The sequence below is a fragment of the Ailuropoda melanoleuca genome, chromosome 17 (assembly GCF_002007445.2).
Source record: "Ailuropoda melanoleuca isolate Jingjing chromosome 17, ASM200744v2, whole genome shotgun sequence".
NCBI classification, from domain to species: Eukaryota; Metazoa; Chordata; class Mammalia; order Carnivora; family Ursidae; genus Ailuropoda; species Ailuropoda melanoleuca.
In genome coordinates this window covers 41640019-41660842 of record NC_048234.1, presented here as the reverse complement: position 1 = coordinate 41660842, position 20824 = coordinate 41640019, and the positions used below count along the sequence as shown (strand labels likewise).

The window sequence follows — 20824 nt, the reverse complement described above, 5'->3', positions numbered from 1 at the left end:
TAAAGTGAGAGGTGTGCTGAATACACATTCGGGCTGGGTGCTGAAAGCCCAGTGTTAGATCAGCATTCAGATAAAGCGGAGATCAGAGCCCATCGTCATCAGATGGACTTCGCAAATACAAACCTAAGTTTGAAATTATCAAAAAACTGTGTTAGGGGCGCCTGGGTGGCAGAGCGGTTGAGCGTCTGCCTTCGGCTCAGGGCGTGATCCCGGCGTTATGGGATCGAGCCCCACGTCAGGCTCCTCTGCTATGAGCCTGCTTCTTCCTCTCCCACTCCCCCTGCTTGTGTTCCCTCTCTCGCTGGCTGTCTCTATCTCTGTCTTATAAATAAATAAAAAAATCTTAAAAAAAAAAAACTGTGATTTATTACTAGGAATTCTAGTGATAATTTTAAAGTTTGACAGGGCAGCGCAGAAACACAATGTCACAGCACGGTAGGCTGCATGACGGCCACGCGGCTGCGCCACGGCCCAGCCCCTGTGATTCTAACTAGACGCTCACAGTCCACTGCAGTCAGCCGAAGAGAGAGAGGGCTCTGCCAGCCAGCTCTGCAGACAGTGAGTCTGCCGCCAAATCATTAAGTAGTATTTTGCTTGTCTGAGTAACCGACTGGATTATTTTGGCTAATATTATGAAAGCCAGAGTACCTCACTCAATTCCATAGATTAGAGTTATGCTATAATTGACTATTATTCTGCCTTACATAGCCTGAATTTGTATCAATGGTTTATTGGCTCAAACAAGATATAATTTTTCCTGAAGGAACCTAGTTAACTCACTTTCTCAACATTCACATAAACTGTTAATCTACTTCCTTAGTTAGCTGTCTAAATAGTCATACTGTCAATTCATTTCAATTCAATATATTTCCTAGTTGTTCTGAATAGTAAATTAACAGCTTTCATAATCGCCAATCGCGGCAGCATTTTACTCTTGCAATAAGGAGAACAATAATAGATATTTATATGGCATTAACTACATGCCAGGTCCCCCTGTGTGACACACACACACACGCCCAACCAGTCCTTATAACAACGCTAAGATGTAGGTTTTATTATTATTCCCATTTTATACACGAAGAAAACTGGCATAGAGAGAATAAATAACTTGCCCAAACTAGTAAGTGGCAGACCTGGGATGTGAACTCACATGCTGGCTGGGGGGTCTGTGCCCTTAACCACTAGACACCTTGCCTCCTGGCAGCTGAAGGATGAGTAAGAGTTAAATTGGTGAAGGGTGAAGGAGGTTTGGAAGTGAGGTAGGGAAGATAAAGGCAACAGCACTTGCAGAAGCACTCTGGCATGTGCGGGGCAGGGACAGGAGAAAGGGGCTTGAGAACACCAGATGGGGCCACATGCTGAACCCACAGAAGGCACACGAGCAGCCGCACTGGAGGGCTCTGAGGGGGACAGGCCATGTAGGACTGCACAGGTCAGATCAAGGGGCAGCAAAAGGACAGCGAGCCACTGGGGTCTTGTACCAGGGGTGAGGACATGACAACCAGAATGCTGGTGTGAAAGCCACTGTGGTGTGGCAATGGCTGGTCGAAGGTGAGAAAGCAGGAAGCCCCGTCAGGAGCTGTGGTGACAGATCAGATGAGAGGACGGTAAGGAGTGGAGATGAGAGAAGAGAAGGTAACTATCACCAGGCCAGGGTGACAGATGGATCCGGGGGGAAGGAAGAGGGTCAAGAAGGAAGCCTCAAGGGGGGACTCCTAGGTTTCTGATCTGTGTAACTGGGTGGATGGCGACAGGCTGTTCCACAAGATGGAAACACCTACTGAGGACAGAGGTTTCTGGACTCCTGGCCGCGTGGAGCAGAAGCAGCAACTGAGCTACCCGTGGGGAGCTGTCTGCAGCAGCAGCTAGACACGCACGCCCAGAGCCCACGCTGAAGGCGGGAGCAGGGGTTCGGCCTGGAGTCCGCACGTAAAGGACGAGTCGAGCTGCAGGGGTGCATGAGATCCTATTAAGGACGCTCAGAAGAGGGCCTGTGGCAGAGCGCTGAAGAACTCGACATTGTAAAAGACGAGAAAGACAAGGATGAGTCTGCAGAGGAGGAGCTGAGAGGCAGAAGGAAAACCAGAAGAGTACAGATTTCACAGAAGCCAGGGAAGGCAAACTTGAGAAGGAATCAATAAAGCCAAATGCTCTGACAGTTCAAGAAAGACGCCGACAGAAACATCTATTAGGTGTGGAGACAAGTGGTGACTATTTCCGAAGGGCAATGGGGACAGAGCCAGACCTGGAGTGAAGTGAGGCTTAGGTGAGAGGAGAGGAAATGAAGAAACAGGACATATAAGCTGAGAAAGGTAGCTGAACGAGAACGTGGGGCAAGAGCAGCAGGGTTAAAACAGGAGACACTAAGCATGTTTAAACTGTTGATGAAGACCAAAGTGGGGAGGAAGGTAAACATACCTCGGAAGGACGGAGCTGATAGTGTCAGGTTTCTGCACAGGAACAGGATCCAAAGCCTGACCAAGTGGCAGGAGAGATGGCGCCTCTATCTTACCAGGGGGGAAGGAGGCTCGGAGGCATGCAGGTGCAGGCCGGTTTCTACCTTTAAGAGTGGAAAGGTGATAAAGTTCCCATCTGATGGCTCCCAATTTCTGTGTGACAGAGGAGGTAAAGTTGTATCCAGAAAATGAAAGAGAAGGTGTGGGTATGAGAAGGATGGGGGGAGGGTAAAGTGGGGGCAGTGTCAGGGCTTTGAGGAGACACGAAGGATGGAACTGATCACGGTAGAGGGTGGGAGAAAGAGTGAGCCCAAGAAAAGAGGAATGCTGGGCAGTGTTGAGGGCTCGTTTCCGAATGCAGGGGCTTGAGAATTTACAGGGGTTCCTGCTGGCTCTGCTGTGTGAGCTGCAGTGCTCAGCGTGCAGGTGCAGGGAGAGAGAAGGCAGACAGCTAGCGGTCATCCAGGAGGCGGGTTTTGCTAGCCAGGCACAACAAAAGATCCAAGGGCAAGGGAGTTTAAGGATTGGGCAAGGATGCTAGAGGTGGGTCACGGACCTAAGCTCCATGAAGAAAAGAGGGAGGACGGACTCAGGGAGAATAAAGGGACAAAAGATGAGGGTCCTGATAAGAGGAAGACTAATGACAGTACCACCTGCTGATGGAAAAGCAGTGTGGGCACTGGGTGGAATACCTAAATGTAACTCATTAATTATCATTAATAATCAGTCCTTAGATTATTTGAACAATTAATGAGTTTGATTATTCCTTAAATCATCAAGGTCAACCTTCTGTGACATAATAAAAGGCTGGGCTTCCTGCTCTGAGAAGGACTCTTAGACTTCGTTAAGAAAAAGACCAACAACAACCCATGGGAAAATGAATAAAATACCCACTTGGCTGGAGACTCCTCCTCCAGGGGCCCCGGGGTCTCTTCCACTGCTGCGGTCTCTTCCATTGGTGCGGCCAGCTCCACGTCACTGAAAAGCAGTGAGAATCATCCCAGTCACACAAACATGTTCACATCAATGCTCTTACATATTCAAGACGGAAAAAATACATTTCAATATCCTTTTTCTTAAGTAAACACCATTCAAGGAATTATATACACACATAGGTAATCCACATCAAAATGAAAATGAGAAAACTGCTTATCCATTGAAATGACTTGAAAACTGTGAAAAGTACTTTTAGAAATAGAACTTTCTATGAATGGCCTAAATTTAAAAACAGATTATAAATGACCAGAACAATTATTTAAAACTCTTACTGTCCTAAGAAATTCCAAGTATTAGCAGAAGGCCGTAAAATTTCTCAACCTGTGCTTTTAGAATGTGTTCAAACTTAAGTGGCCATCAACAATACAGACTGTTAAATACGTAGGATGTTATATGTGAACCCCATGGTAACCACAAACCAAAAACCTGTAACACAAAAAATAAAGAGAAAAGAATCCAAACATAATATTAAGAAAGTCATCAAATCACAAGGGAAGAAAGCAAGAGAAGAAAGGAAAAGAGAAGAAGAAGAAGAAAAAAAAAACAACCAGGAAATGATTAACAGAATGGCAGTAATGCATACCTATCAATAATTACTTTAAATGTGAACAGACTAAATGCTCCAATAAAAGACACAGGTGACTGAATGGATGAAAAAAAGCGAGATCCATCTATATTCTGCCTACAAGAGACTCACCCAGACCTAAAACATACACAAGCTGAAAGTGAAGAGATGAAAAAAACATTTACCATGCAAAGAGAAGCAAAAAAAAAAAAAAAAAAAAGCTGTGGTAGCAATATTTATATCAGACAAAATAGACTTTAAAATAAAAACTCTAACAAGAGACAAAGGAGAGCATTACATAATGATGAAGAGATCAATCCAAGAAGAGAATATGGCAATTATAAATATCTATACACCCAACACAGGAGCACCTAGACGTACAAAGTAAATGTTAACAGACATAAAGGGAGAAACCAACAGTGATACAGTAAGTACAAGACTTTAAGCCCCCGCTTACATTAATGGCTAAATCATCCAGACAGAAAATCAATCAGTGCCTTTGAAAGACACATTAGACCAGATGGACTTAACAGATATAGAACAAACCATCCCCAAACAGAATATACATTCAAGTATTTCAAACATTCTCCAGGATAAATCACATGTTAGGTCACAAAATAGGTCTCAATGAATTTAAAAGACTGAAATCATATCAAGCATCTGTTTCTGATCATAACAATATAAAGCCAGAAATCAATTACAATAATAAGACTGGAAAAAAACACAAACATGTAGGTGCTAAGCAACACACTAATAAAAAACCAATGGGTCAATAAAGAAATCAAGGAGGAAATCAAAAATACCTTGACACTAATGAAATGAAAACACAGTGGTCCAGGGGCGGCTGGGTGGCTCAGTCGGTTAAGCATCTATCTGCCTTCTGCTCGGGTCATGATCCCAAGGTCCTGGGGTGGCCTGCTGCTCAGCAGGGAGCTTCTCCCTCTCCCTCCGCCCCTCCCTGGCTTGTGTGCTCCCTTTCTCCCTCTCAAAATAATAAAATCTTTAAAAACAACAACAACAACAAAAAACCCCACAACGGTCCAAAATCTTTGGGGCACAGCAAAAACAGTTCTAAGAGGGAAGTTTATAACGATGCACGCCTACCTCAAAACACAAGAAAAATCTCAAACAATTTAACTCTACACCTAAAGGAACTACATAAAGAGGAACAAAGCCCAAGGCAAGTAGAAGAAAAGAAATAATAAAGATCAGAGCAGAAATAAATGAAACAGAGACAAAAAGCACAATGAAAAGATCCATGAAACTAAGAGCTGATTCTTTGAAAAGATAAATAAAATTGATAAGCCTTTAGCCAGATTCATCAAGGGGGGGGGAAGAGAAGACCCAAATAAATAAAATCGCAAATGAAAGATAAGTTACAACTGACACCACAGAAATACAAAGAATCATAAGAGACTACTACGAAAAGTTATACACCAACAAACTGGACACCTAGAAGAAATGGATAAATTACTAGAAACATACAATCATCTAAGACTGAACAGGAAGAAATAAAAAAATCTGTAACTAGCCAACTATTAGTAATGAAATTGATTTAGCAATCAAAAAAACTCCAGGAGTAAATGGTTTCACAGGCAAATTCTATCAAATATTTGACTAACATAATATAATAAAAAATATTAATAAAAAAATAAATAAAATAAAATTCAAAAAAAAAGAGAGAGAGAAGAGTTAATACTTATCCTTCTCAAACTATTCCAAAAAACAGAGGAGGAAGAAATGCTTCCAAATTCATTCTATGAGGCCAGGATTACCCTTACACCTAAGTCAAAACAAAGAATTACAGGCCAATATCTCTGATGAACAAATCCTTAACAAAATGTTAGTAACAGCAGTCAACAATATGTTAAAAAGATCATTTACCATGATCACATTGGATTTATTCCAGGAATGCCAGGATGACTCAATACTTGGCACATCAATCAACGTGACAAACCACATTAACAAAATGAAGATGAAAATGATATGACCATCTCAATAGATGCTGAAAAAGCATTTCACAAAATTCAACATCCATTCATGATAAGAACTCTCAACAAACTGGGTATAGAGGGAACATACCTCAACATAATAAAGGCCATATATGAAAAACTCACAGCTAATATACTCAATGGTGAAAAACTGAAAACATTTCCTCTAAGATCAGGAACAAAACAAGGATGTCCACTCTCACCACTTTTATTCAACATAGTACTAAAAGTCCTAGCCATACCAATCAGACAAGAAATAAAAGGCATCCAAATAGGTAAGAAACAAAACTCACTATTTGCAGATGACATGATACTATATATAGAAAACCCTAAATTACCCACCAAAAAACCACTAGCACTAATAAATGATTTCAGTAAAGTTGCACGATACAAAATGAATATACAGAAATCTGTTGCATTTCTATATGTTAATAATGAATTAGCAGAGACAATACAAAAACAATCCCATTTGCAATTGCATTAAAAAGAATAAAATGCCTATGAATAAACTGAACCAAGGAGGTGAAAGACCTGTACTGTGAAAACTCTAAGACACTGATAAAAGAAATTGAAGACAACACAAATAAATGAAAAGATACTCTATGCTCATGGATTGAAAAAATTAATATTGTTAAAATGTCCACACTGTTCAATGCAATCCCTATCAAAACACCAGTGGTATTTTTCACAGAACCAAAACAAACAATCCTAAACGTGTATGGAACCACAAAAGACCCCAAATAGCCAAAGCAGTCTTGAGAAAGAAGAACAAAGCTGAAGATATCACAAGCCCAGATTTCAAACTTCACTACAAAGTTATAATAACAAAACAGTATAGTACCGACACAGTAACAAAGATATAGATCAGGGCAACAGAAGAGAGCCCAAACTAAACCCACGCTTATATGGTCAACTAGTCTATGACAGCCTCTATGACAGGGAAAAGACAGCCTCTTCAACAAAACGGTGTTGGGAAAACTGGACAGCTACATGCAAAAGGATGAAACTGAACCACTTCCTTACACCATACACAAAAATAAAACAAAAATGGATTAAAGACCTAAATGCAAAAAATGAAACCATAAAATTCCAGAAAGAAAGAAAGAAAGAAAGAAAGAAAGAAAGGAAGGAAGGAAGGAAGGAAGGAAGGGAGGGAGGGAAACCAAAGGCCGTAAACTCTTGGACATCTGTTTAGCAATATTTTTCTGTATCTGTCTCCTCAGCCAAGGGAAACAAAAGCAAAAATAGACTATTGGGACTACGTCAAACTAAATAAAAAGCTTTGCACAATGAAAGAAACCATCAAGAAAATGAAAAGGTGACCCACTGAATGGGAGAAGATCTTTGAAAAGGGTCCAAAATATATAAAGAACTCATACAATTCAACACCAAAAAAACTAACAGTCCAATTGAAAAATGGGCAGAGGAGTTGCCTAGACATTTCTCCGAAGACATCCAGATGGCCAACAGACACATGAAAAGATGCTCAACATCACTCAGCATCAGGGAAATGCAAAAATCAAAACCACCATGAGATATAATCTCACACCAGTCAGAATAGCTAGTATCAAAAAGACAAGAAATAACAAGTGTTGCTGAGGGAACCCTTGTGCACTCCTGGCGGGAATGTAAATGGTGCAGCCACTCTGGCAAACAGTATGGAGGGTCCTCCAACAATTAAAATACAATTATCATATGATCCAGCAATGCCACTTTGGGTATTTAGTCCCCCGCCCCCAGAAAAGATGAATTTTGTTTGTTTTAAAGATTGCTTATTTGAGAAAGAGAGTGCACGTGCACGCAAACAGGCAGAGGGGCAGAGGGAGAGGGAGAATCCCAAGCAGACTCCCTGCCAAGCATGCAGGGATCCCACAACATGAGTCAAAATCACAAGTCGGATGCTTAACCAACTGAGCCACTCAGGTGCCCCGAAAGATGAATTTTATTTTTTAATTAAAAAAATTTTTTTTTCTTTATTTTCTTTATTTATTTGAGAGAGAGCAAGAGCATGAGCGGGGTGAGGGGCAGAGGGAGAAGCAGACTTCCCGCCAAGCAGGGAGTCGGAGAAGCAGACTTCCCGTCAAGCAGGGAGTCGGATGTGGAACTTGATCCCGGGACTACAGGTTCATGACCTGAGCTGAAGGCAGACACTTAACCAACTGAGCCACCCAGATGCCCTGAAAGATGAATTTTAAAAGATATATGCATCCTTATGTTTATTGCAACATTATTTATAATAGTCAAGATATGGAAGAAATCTAAGTGCCCCCTTGATAGATGACTGGATAAAGGAGAGGTGCTATATATGTACAACAGGGTATTACTCAGCCATCAAAAAGAATAAAATCTTGCCCTTCTTGACAACATGGATGGACCTGAAGGTATTACGCTAAGTGAAATAAGTCAGACAGAGAAAGACAAATACCATATGATTTCATTCAAAAGTGTAACCTAAAAAACAAAACAAATGAAGAAAAAAGACTCATAAATACAGAGAACAAATGGGCAGTTGCAATAGGGGCACGGGGGTGGGGGATGGGCGAAACAGGCGAAGGGGATTAAGAGCTATACACTCCAGTTATAAAATAAATAAGTCATGGAGACGAAAAGTACAGCACAAGGAATATAAACAATAATAATGTAATACTTTTTAAGGTGGTGACAGAGGGTAACTACACTTATTTAGTGTGGTGAGCATTTCACAATGTATCACTATGTTATGCACCTCAAACTAATACAATATTGTATGTCAACTACAGCTAATAAAAAATAAAAAATAAAATTCTCAACTCACAAGTGTCAAATGACTCACAATACACAATAATACACCATATCATACTTTTTGAAAATGATGGAAACATTCCACAATCATGAGTGTGCAGAATACAAACAGGCTGGTGATAACTGTGCCAGAAAAATAAGGCTTTGAAACATCAATTTATATACCATCACACTAAATGCAATCTACAGATTAGAAATTAAGGCACAATGAGACACAATTTGAATTCTAATACACATGATCTTAATTTTTCCTTTTTATATTAACGTTAATCCTATATGATTATTACTTTAAAAAAAAAACAGTCCCAGCAAAAGAAATTTCATTTTCAGGGAAATGTTAAAATTAGTCAATATAAGTATATCCATTAAAAATATTTCATACTCTACACACAGACCCCAGCACTTTTTCATCTCCCATTAAGGAAAAAGTATCACAACATAAGCTATTTTTTAAAAAACAAAGATAAATTGAACTGTAATAACAGAATTGACTTTTTACAATTAAGTTTTTTTATTCATCACACAAAGCTATTGTACTAAACTTTAAAAATGAATTTTTAGATACAGAATTTGAATAATTAATTAAAAAAAATTTTTTTTTTTTAGTAATCTCTACACCCAGTGTGGGGCTCGAATTCATGACCCCAAGATCAGGAGTTTCATGCTCTTCTGACTGAGCCAGCCAGGCACTCCAAATAATTAATTTTTACTTTTAAAAAAGGTCGTAAATCAAATGCACTCTGAGTTTGGAAGGACGCGGTTGCTGCCCTGCCTGGCGGAGGCCCTTCGCAGAGGCTCCCTCTGCACATCAGCCTGACCAGGGCAGGGTCACAGGGGTTTTTGGCATCCAGGAGCCCAAAGACTAGCAGCAGCACAAACTACTCCAACTTTCTCTTTTTTCCCTTGGCAACATAATAAACCAAGGGGCTAAAAACCATAGGTTTATTGGTAGTTCATAGCTTTCAACAATTAAAAATCACAAAAGGGCTATGTAAACACCAGCATTTCTTAAACTTGAGGAGCTGATTTAAAAAAAGGAAAGAAATCACAGATCTCCCTCCTGTGTTGACCTAAATTATTTAATGAATAAACAAAAAACTAATGTGCTTACAGCTCTTACAGAACCACGTGACCAAAACTACAGAACCATGGTGTTTCAAAATTAGCATCAATTTATGTTGGTGGATTTTGTTATTTTGTTGAAAGTAGATAACCAATGTTGGATTTACAGAAGAAAGATACAGCCTCAGGGCCCATGTGTATATTTTGACTTCAGTTATATGAATGCAGAAAATGCCTGTTTGCACAAGTACATTCCGCAAAGCGATCTTAAACACCTCAAGGCTTTGTTATCTAGTTCAAATTAAGACTTCACATTTACCCAAGTCTATGACAGTGAACAGATTTTAATCGAATGTTACTTGATTATTACATAAGACCATCTTGCTCTCTGAAATAAAAGTTGGAAGGCACCATTGCTGAAAACCACTTTTGCGAGTGTGTTTCAACTAGTAACAGGAAAATCATATCTGATATCTGATATATTTTTTTAATTACCACAAATGGAGAAAATTCCACTTTCAGCATGGGCACCCACTATCAAACTGTTAAGAAAACCAGTAACATTGGAAATGGCTCACTTTACCATTTTGAAAACATCTTATCCATAAATTTAGATAGCACTGCCAATGCCTTCAAAGAGGAATACTAACTACAGCAAAACCTTCAAACTTTTATTTTTTTAAAAGATTTATTTATTCATTTTAGAGAGGTGGGCGAGGAGCAAAGGGTGAGAACCTCAAGCAGACTCCCTGCTGAGCGCAGAGCCCAACTCAGGACTCGATCTCAGGACCCTGAGGTCATGACCCGAGCTGAAATCAAGAGTCGGACACTCAACCAACTGAGCCACCCAAGTGCCCCCAAAACCCTCAAACTTTCAATACGCTGCACAGTGTTCGGCCTTGCCCAGACATGAACAGCCTTACTACGTTAGGCTCACCTCTGCTCTTTTCTTATTAATCAAAAGCAGCATATAACTTCACTGTACTACACTGTTTTCATGATTAAAATCAATATCTCCATTTATTAAATAAGAAATTCAAGTCTTATTCTCTGAAAATCTTCAAATTACAAATTATTGCCACCTCAGAGCTTTGACTTAATAACTCAAAAACCAATCCAAAATGCTATGCAATGTGTGTCCTTTTAGCATTGGGACCTGCCAGTCCACCAGAGCACACCTGACACCTGGTTACCTCTTCATGTTACAAGATCAGTGCTGATCCCTTACGGAACATAATCGCTTGAAGCCAAAATTATTTTAAGTTCCAACGTTTGCATTGAAATGGAGTGGTAGTATGTATGTATGTATTTAGAAAGACTGAGAGAGTGCGAGCAGGGGGAGGGGCAGAAGGAGAAGGAGGAGAGAATCCACAAGCAGACTCCCTGCTGAGCGGTGAGCCTGACACAGAACTCGATTCCAGGACCCTAAGATCATGACCTGAGCTGAAACCAAGAGCTGGACGCTTCACCAACTGAGCTACCCAGGCGCCCCCTGGAGTGGTGGTATTGGTGGTATTAAATAAGTGATAAATCAGGTGACTCAGAGGTATTACTTCTTAAAATATATATTATCAAAGTAAAATAAACAAAATTAAAAGATTCGTAATCAAGATCCTAGGAAACCCTATACTGAGAAACATTCGACAAGTTTCTTTTTCCTCTGAAGGACAATACAGATATGCAATGGTAGTGCACGTAATATTACATTTAGTATTGTTTTGTAGATTTGTCTCTAAGGACAAGAGTCTCAGAAAAATCAGTTTATGTGAAAAGCTTATATTCTTCAGAAGAAGAAAAGTGGAAGTCTGGATTCCTTCAAGCCTTCGAACATGTGGAAAGCCTGCCCCCCAACATGAGTTGGGGGACCCATTCCTTGCCCTGTACTGCCCAGAAGTACTTGCCGCCTAGTCTTTACAGACACAGGAAGATGTTGTCCCTGCAGCCATGAAATGACAGAAACAGCAGAACCAAGTACTTCTTCTAAGTAGCAAAACTGGCACAGATCTGAGACACTACGAAGCCTCAGAAAAATGTCAGATTTGAACCTCCAGCTTCAACCTGCAAATGATTTCATAAAATCAAGATGCAATGTATACGAGAACCTAGGGGGGGGTCCACAGAAAAATAAAGTATAGACTATCCAGGAATTGAAACAGCATTCTGAGGCCTATGCAAATGCACAGTGCCATGTGCTAACACGTCAGCAAATACAAATTATTTGGCTAAAATGTGATAAAAGAACTTTAAAAGTAGTTTTCAAATCTAATTACAACATAGCAAACATGCTTTAAAAGTCACCTCACTAAACAAAAGCCTAAAATGAATCTCTACCTAATGGCACACAAATATAAAGACACTGAAAGCACAACAGAGAATACTTTTCATGAAAGGAAAATAAAGATCCAGAGATTTCCATCTAATTGTAGGTTCACAGAAAGCAAACATTTGCACCATACCTGGTATCTTTACCTGATCCCCAGGTTCGAACTCCACATCCACCCATGTTGTCTTCAGTTCTGATTGCTCTAGAGAAAGAAGGAATATTCCCTTAAACTAAAGGTAGTCTCCAGTCAATCTCCAAATTAGAAAAGTTGATCACAAAAGCTGTTCCAGGATCAGCTCCCTCAGGAATAAAAGCACACTATATAAAGTCAACTAAATATTAATACATAACAAACAAATCCATGCCATGTTACCAAGACCATGAAGCAAAAACAGCAGTTACAGAGGAACTGACATTTTCTCATTCCCACCATACCTTTCAAAGTCTCGTTTCCCTCTCTGGTCAAAACCGTCGAAAGCTCTGTTCCCAGGGCCGCCTCTGCCACGGCTCCGCATGGCCCCTCTTGGGCCTCCACGGCCTCTCAGTGGTCTGTCTCGATCAAACCTGTCAATGGGTCTAGGAAGAGACGGGTATAATCAAAAGCGGTGACTGGATTAAAGGGCTAAGAAGACTCTTTTCAGAAAAAAATTCTAGAAGGACATGACAGCTATAATACACTGGAAAGAACGGTGGCTTGAATAATAGTTAACTTTTACTGATTAATACTACCTGAAGCACCGTTCGGAGCACTTCACATACCATAATTAATTCTCATAAGCAGAACTTCAGTATACAACTACTGTCCACAGATAAGGAAACAAGAGGCACAAAGGAGGTAGGTAACTTGCCCATGGTCATACAGCTGCTAGATGAGGGAGCCAGACGAGAGAAGCAGGTCCTGGGTAGGTCTCACTATGGAGGGGCATCCCTTTCTCTCTCTGGATCCAGTTTCCTCATTTATAAAATGAGGAGGTTAGATACTAAGATTCATTCCAGCTCTAATATTCAATATTTAAGTTAAATTTGGAATGTTTTGTATAACAGAAATAATTTAACTTCAAATTATGCCTCCTCCCAAATCTCCCTCTCCCAAACACAACCAGTCAGTGACACTTGAGGCTGAAAACATTGACCTGCAACAACCTCAATTCTACCCCCACTGCCCTACACAAACTTCCAAGGACAGCTGAACTTCTTTGTTGTTAAAGCCAACAGCAACTTTTGTCTTTATGTCATTTGACCCCTATTCATCATTTGACACCGCTGACCATTAATTTTCCTCTGACCTCTCTGGCTTCTCTTTCCCTGCCTGTCCTTAAACAATTATTTTTGTAATAGGTCATACTGAAACAGGGTACAAAATTCACAAGCTATCCCCCTTGCTCCTCAGCTACCCAATTCCACCTGTCACAGGTAGGCACATCCAGAATCACATACAGGGACCACATCTATACCTCGCCTCTTTCATTTTACTAGTCTTGGTGCTTCACACACAGCTGCCGCCCTCGTTCTTCTGGATACCTGATTGCCCGTATGTGTACCTGCATTCCTGACTTCCTATTCCTGGCACACATTGTCCTCATCTCTATGCTATTGCTATGTGACCTTCGTTCATGTGACCCTGCGTCTATCATCTATCAGAGAGTCTATCATCTATCAGAGAGTCTATCAGTCTATCTGATTCCAGGCCACAAAGCCAGTTACTTCCTGGACGTGCCCTCTGTCCATGCCCTGGCCCTGCAGATACATGACCAACGTTGACTCCTTGCTCCTCCTATGGTCCCTAACTCACAGCATGAAAGTACCTAAGCCGAGAAACAACTCTCTTCTACACTCTTCCCCTCCTCCCCTGCCACATCCGCTGGCGCCACGGCCTGACCGCCTGCCTACTTCTCCTCACACCCATTCTTGGTCATGTCTCTAGTCACTGTCATTTTTTATGTGGACTCGAAGCTACTTCAGGAAGGTCCAGCTCTTTTTCATCATCACAACCTTACTTGAATAAAATAAATTGCATTTTTTAATTTGTCGAGGCTTTAAAAAAAAACATTTAAAATCACTACAAATTACTTACTGAATGCTAGTGGAATTAGTGGCTTAAGCATCAAAACCAGAGGTATGTTCCAGGCGATTGCTATGGCTGAAAATGTTATATTAAAAAGCTACTATATGATAGTGGGCAAAAAGATACAAAACTCACTATTCTCTTATTCAAAAAGATTTTAAAAATATAGAATCAATAATCGTTATCTTTATGCAAGTCTTTTACAAGAAACATCATCCTAAAAAAATTCTCCAGGTTGGCTTTTCTGCCTCCCACCTCCACCACCCCTGATGAAAACAAAAAAATTTTTTTTAAGCTTTATTTTAGAGAGAGAAAAAGAATGTGCGCACGTGGCAAGGAAGGGCAGAGGGAGAGGGAGAGAATATCGAGCAGACTCCCCACTGAGCGTGGAACCCATGCAGGGCTTGATCTCACAACCCTGAGATCATGACCTGAGCCAAAATCAAGAGTCAGCCACTTAACTGACTGAGCCACTGAGGCACACCAAAACAAAATTTTTAAATAGAGATTGTCACAAAATCGATTACACGTTATGATAAATATCTGAAGCAGAGTTCTAAAACAACGACAAAATTAAAGTAACAATAAGTTCTTAATAAGGGAGTTGGACAGGGCCATCACAGAAAAAAAAAATCTACTGAAATATTGAGAGGAAATGAAACAACACAACATATATGGAAAATAACGCCAACAGTCAAAATCAGGTCTAAATTTACACGAAATCTAGATCAGATACCAACAAAATACAAAGTCATTTAAAATATGATAGTGATTGAAACTGACCCTAAAATAGCCCTGTGTGTTCTGGTTTACTTTAATCCCTTGAACCATTTTTTTTCTTTACTCCACAGATTCCCCGCACCCACACCCCTAATTAGATATATTCTCAATTGCTTCTTTATAATCTCTTGGTTATAAAATATAACCTCGCTGTGCTCTTGTCAGCAGCACATATACTAAAAGTTGGAATGATAAAACATATCCTTTCTGTTGTTTTTGCAGGTTAGTGAGCATTGAGAAATCCTGCACTCTAGTTAGGAAGCTTTATGTGTGTGTACTCACAAGCAAAAGTAAGGAAAATGACATTTCAGCCAAGCATACTGCTTTACATCCCTGTAATCCACTGACAACAATCTTCATAAGTAGACATGAGCACCTGTTTTACAGGTAAAGGGAATGAAGTTCATGGAAGGGACAATGCGGGGGGTCGGTGTTTAATGGGTACAGAGTTTCACTCGGGAAGATACAAACGTTCTGAAGACAGATGGTGGTGACAGTTGCACAACGTGAATGTACTTAATGCCACTGCACTGTCATATATTTATAAGTGGTTAAAATGGTAAATTTTACGCTATGTATATTTTACCCCAATTTTTAAAAATGCTTCCTTATGAGGAGGAAAAAAAATAAATAAACATCTGAGTAAGTGATTCTTTCAGAACAGAACTGACTCTGAATGACCAGCAGTAAACTTCAGGAAGAGCCAAAGAGTCAAAATGTATCCGGACAGAGGCAGACTAATTTCCTAATAGCCTATGTTCAAAGAGTTCACTTAAGTTCATTATTTGGAGCCTAAAGAAAAATTCCTACTGCGTTAAAAACAGTAGTTGTGCTCCTGGATTATGTGCAAGGGACCTGGCTGATCTCTGCACCAGAGCCACATGGACCAGCACCACTCATGACACTGCTTCTATGGGAAAATACGTGTTCTGCCTTGGTGCAATAAAAGTCCACGTGAGCCGGCTGTGACCCGAGTACCCATCACTGCAACTCTGGGTCTTTGTTTCCTCATTCATAAACATGGAGAGGACTGAATTAGATATAAACTGTTAAAGATTATCAAGATTCTAGGGGCGCCTGGGTGGCTCAGTTGATTAAGCGTCAGACTCTTTGAGTTCAACTCAGGTCATAATCTCAGGGTTGTGAGATCAAGCCCTGCACCTGGCTCCGCAGTGGGCGTGGAGCCTGCTTAAAATCCTCTTTCTCCCTCTCCCTCTGCCCCTTCCCTCTGTGCGTGCACGCTCTTTAAAAAAAAAAAAATCACCAAGATTATCAAGATTCTATAATTCTGTCCAATAAACATGTATAGGTATCATAGAAAACAAAAGGTGATATGATTTTTCACTATCAAATAAGCAAAGATGAAATTCAATTTATTATATTCAAACCTAGAGAAAGAGCTATGAGAAATGCTCTTATAGACTGTTAGTGATGGAGTAAATGGACAGGCTACCAGGATAGTGATTGGTCACCGTGTATCAAAAGCTACCCCCCTCATCCCAATTTGTTTTCACACTACATGTACACATCCAAACTTTCACTAAAGCACAAACTGGGTCCTAAGATACACGATACCCAGTTGAGGACCACTGCTTTGTGGTTCCCACTTCTAAAACTCCCATCTAGGAATGTTCGAACTCTAAGGGAATGATTACATTGTACCACACCCAAACACATCATAAAAGAACCATAAAAAACATTTACCAAACATTGTTAAGGACATGGAAAACACTTCTGCCATGTCAAGTGGAACTGAAAGAATATAAAAGACTCAGTACATATGTATTACCATCTTAATATTTAAGTATATCTATGTATAAGAAAGAAAAGGAAAAAATTAGGCCAGTGTTAAGAGTAATCATCTTAGATGGTAAGATAAGCGGTTTTAATTTTCTTTATAATTGCATGCATTTTCTAAATTGTCAAATTGTCTTACGGATCTTTATTAATGGGAAAGTACTTTTTAAGAGATAAAGGAAAATATCTCTTCTGATAATACATGACTTACCAAACATAATTTCAAATTTCCTTGAAGGTAAAAATTCCCTACATGTACGTAATGTAATGCACTGAGAAGGACACGAGACACCACTTCTGTGCTATTCCTGCCAAAGTGCATAATATCATTCCATGAAGAAACACCAGACAGACTCAAATTCTGGGCTGTCCTACAAAATCTGGCCCACACTCTTCCAAAATGTCAAAGTCATAAAAGATAAAGGAAGACTAAGGCGCTGTTCTACATTAATGCACATCCCTGGACTGCATCTTAAACCAGGCTTTTTTTGTTTTCTTTTGCTAAAAGAGCATTATTAGGACAACTGGTGAAATGTGGGTGCTCTGTAAATTACATGATTTAGAGGATTAGATAACAGAATTCTATCAATGTTCATGAGTTTGATAACTGTACCATGTTTTCAGAAATACATTTAAAGTATTTAGGGATAAAGAGGTATTTCTGCACCTCACTCTTAAATGTTAAAGGAAAAAGGGGTGTGTGTATAAAGGAAGGGAATGTGGGGGGTATGATAAAGCAAATGTTAACATTTGGGGAATCTGAGTGGGGGTATATGGGAATTCTGTGTATAAGTCTTGCAACTTTCTTTAAATCTGAAATTATTTTTAAAGAAAAAAAAAATCTCACCATAATCCCATATCCCACCCTACCCCTACCCTTATATACATACATGATTTCACTTAACAGGCGTTTTGTGTTAACATATACTGACCCTTTTAAGACTCATAGTTTTGCTACTTAAAAAAGCTGGAAACATGAGTTTGTGCTTTTGAGCTATAATTTCCTTATTTCCACAGAATAAATCCCTGAAGGGAAAAAAAAAAAAATACACATATGCTTCCCCAGATAAGTAGCTCTGATCCAGAAGGCTTTTTGTAAGCAAGCTGACTATGGCCATTACACAGCAAAATTGAAGTAATCACCAAAAATAGCAGAATTAAGCCTTTCTCTTCCCTCACCGTCCAACATGATAGCAGATACACCATCTTGATGTTCTGAATATGTAACTTGTAAGGAATCAATCTGTGGAAGTCACCACCTGCCTCAGGCCTCCCAGACTGAGCTACTCTGCTGGACTTTTGCACTTTCTGGGAGGTGGAGGTGGTTAATGAACATGGTTTTACAAAGCCATGTCCCTTTGGTAAAAACTTGTAGCCAGTATCCTAAATGGAATTAGGAGTCAAGAAATTGAAAGACTTTAGGAATAATGGCTCCCTTGACATTAAACTATTGATGGCTGATAGTGTCAACATACCCTGTTCTAGTTCCCTTAGCTCTTTTACCTATTTTCCTTTAAATGTGATTCACAAGTTGTTTGTTTACTCTAAACTCAGTGCTGTGCAGGTTGAATTACTAACAAAAACTTCCGGCAGCAAGCATGTGTCATGTTAGTACCAAGCATAAGACACTGAGAACTGCTGTGTGTGTGCAGGTAGGCACAGGTAGCCTGCACGCTGCCCCATCACTCAGGAGTGGTGTCCAGCCGCACCAGGCTGAGACCACCTTCCAGTTCAGAGCACTTTCTAGAGGAAGGTATGGGAGCCAGAAATTGGGTGTTACACATTCTATCAGTTTTTCTTAAAATGTCATCATGTGAGCCAATTGACCTAACCATGGGGCCGGGAACTTGTTCAAATGTGTTAGTAGTCTAAATGAGTAATGTTAAATCAAAACCATAATTGTATCCCTAGCCTAAACTGCAAAAGAAAATTTAACCAGTTTAACAGACTCCTGTGTAGTTTTTTTACGGGAGCGCTTTGTGTAGTTACCAAAAAATAATTCATTTTTCACCATACAATCACTTCCCTCATGTGTCACTTAAAGTAATTGGGAACTTCAATTGGCAAAATAGCCCCAGGACTGGCACCATGAAAAGGTCGCAAAAGCTAGCAGTTCTCTTAAACCTTCTGGCTCCCCGCTCCCTCCCAGCAGAGGTTTGCAGTACGTACTTTTCATCTGTGAACTTCTCAGGTGTAAAGTCCGCCTGTCTCTCGGTCTCATAGGGTCGATACTCCCTGTAGGATCTCCTCTCTGCTCTGTCAAGTGTCACCTCTGTCCCCCGGCTGTCATTCCATCCCTGTTGCTCCCCTCTTCTGGGAGCTCGCTTCTGGCCTGCCAGGGACAAACCAGTACAGAGAGCTGGGACACCAGGTCCATGACAGCACATTTACAGTGAGTTTTAAATTCCACTTTTCTAGAAATCAAAGTCATAGGAAAATCTGGGAAGTTTGGAAACATTCAGAGAAGAAAAAAGCTGTGGATACTATCACGGCCCAGAGTCAACTACTCTTGAATAACACAGGTTTGCAGTGCGTAGGCCCACACGTGCACGGATTTTAGATACGGTCGTGTAAATGCTGCAAGAATACAATATATAATACATATACAGTGGCAAGGCTTCTTGTCAATTAGTAGTTAAGTTTTTGGGAAGTCAAAAGTTCTATGTGGATTTTCAGCTGCACGGGAGGTTGGTGCCCCTAATCCCCGCCACGTTGCTCAAGGGTCAACTGTACTTCCTGATAAAACTTGTAAGATACTTACGTTCTCCTTCTCTTCTGCCCTAGGAAATATAAACTATACCACCTAACCTATAATTACAGGTCTTTCACAGAGCGTGACAGCTCTGCATATACACATTTGCTACCTTCACTACTTTTGACAAAAGCAACTTCATTAAAACATGGTAGTTAAGCTCCACACAGAAAAATCAAAGGATAAACACTCCGTATTTCAGATTGCACTTCAGATAAACTGTGGTTTATCATTGGCTACTAAGGTTTTCGTTTCGCTATTATCTTTTTTGCTTGAAAACAGATTTTCCTGCTCTCCTGCTTTGTTGGGTTTTATACATTTATGATCATATTTCCCAATATGAGGCCAAGTTGTTACTTGCCGACTCATACAAGGACCAGTCAGCATTCAAAGGTACATCTCTCATTTGCAGAAGGCCAGCAGTCAGCCGGGGCCACTACAGACTTCAATCTCTCCCTCTCTCTTTCTCTCACTTTACTCCTTTATAGTTTTGATGCTTTAAAAATTCTTAGATTCTATGTCTGAAGGCAGCTATTACTTGGTAAATACACTGTGAAGAACTCTGTCACTTCTTAAATCACCTCCCAAAAATGTATTTTTCTTTATATACACTTAAAAGGTCTCCATCTCAAACAGGATGTACTATTTTCATTATAGTAGCTTCGATTTTTCTTGGTATAACTTACCCTTCACATTGGTTGTATGGCTATAAAAATATTAAATGTATTTTAGTTAATGGGTATTTTTAAAATTCCTAGATTCCCCTCTTAGATAACACATGACTCTTAAGGAATCTGTGTTTATACATATTTTTGTTTTCCTACTGAATATTTCCCATCTGAACTTTTTACTGGGCACATGTAAATATTAACATAGTTCCAATACCTTACTGATCCCATTTTAAAGCAAAAATCAAGTCTGTGACACCACTAACATAAAGTTGTTCAATTTATTACTTGTTAGTTAACATAAACTATTTTTTTCAAATATGAAAAGTTACATAATAAATCTAAGTTCCATCTTTAGTTAATGTTCCATAACCTGGAGAGGCTTAAATCCAATTTGCATCCTGATGTCACAATCTGAGCTTACGACATGTTTGGGATATGGGAAAGATGTTGTCATAAATAGCTCATTATGCTTCTCTTACAGAAACAAAACAGAGACTGACATTTGTCCCAGGAGTATGCAATGCCAAATCTGAGGGCATGTATATTACTAATATAAGATCAAATTGAAACGTTAGATAGAAAATG

At 39.8% G+C, this 20824-nt stretch overlaps 1 protein-coding gene across 2 annotated transcripts in view; it reads right to left on the bottom strand.

Moving 5' to 3' along the window:
- The window catches only part of HABP4 (hyaluronan binding protein 4), a 38953-nt gene that overhangs the window by 14711 nt on the left and 3418 nt on the right, over positions 1-20824 (bottom strand). Inside the window, exons 2-6 of one of the 2 annotated variants that reach the window (XM_034646968.1) lie at positions 18986-19148; positions 12610-12750; positions 12308-12376; positions 3351-3434; positions 2419-2556 (exon numbers count right to left, since the gene is read on the bottom strand). In XM_034646968.1, the coding sequence (XP_034502859.1) occupies positions 2419-2556; positions 3351-3434; positions 12308-12376; positions 12610-12750; positions 18986-19148 (595 nt within the window). The remainder of the gene's footprint in view (positions 1-2418; positions 2557-3350; positions 3435-12307; positions 12377-12609; positions 12751-18985; positions 19149-20824) is intronic. The other variant, XM_019809409.2, reaches the window with a different exon arrangement.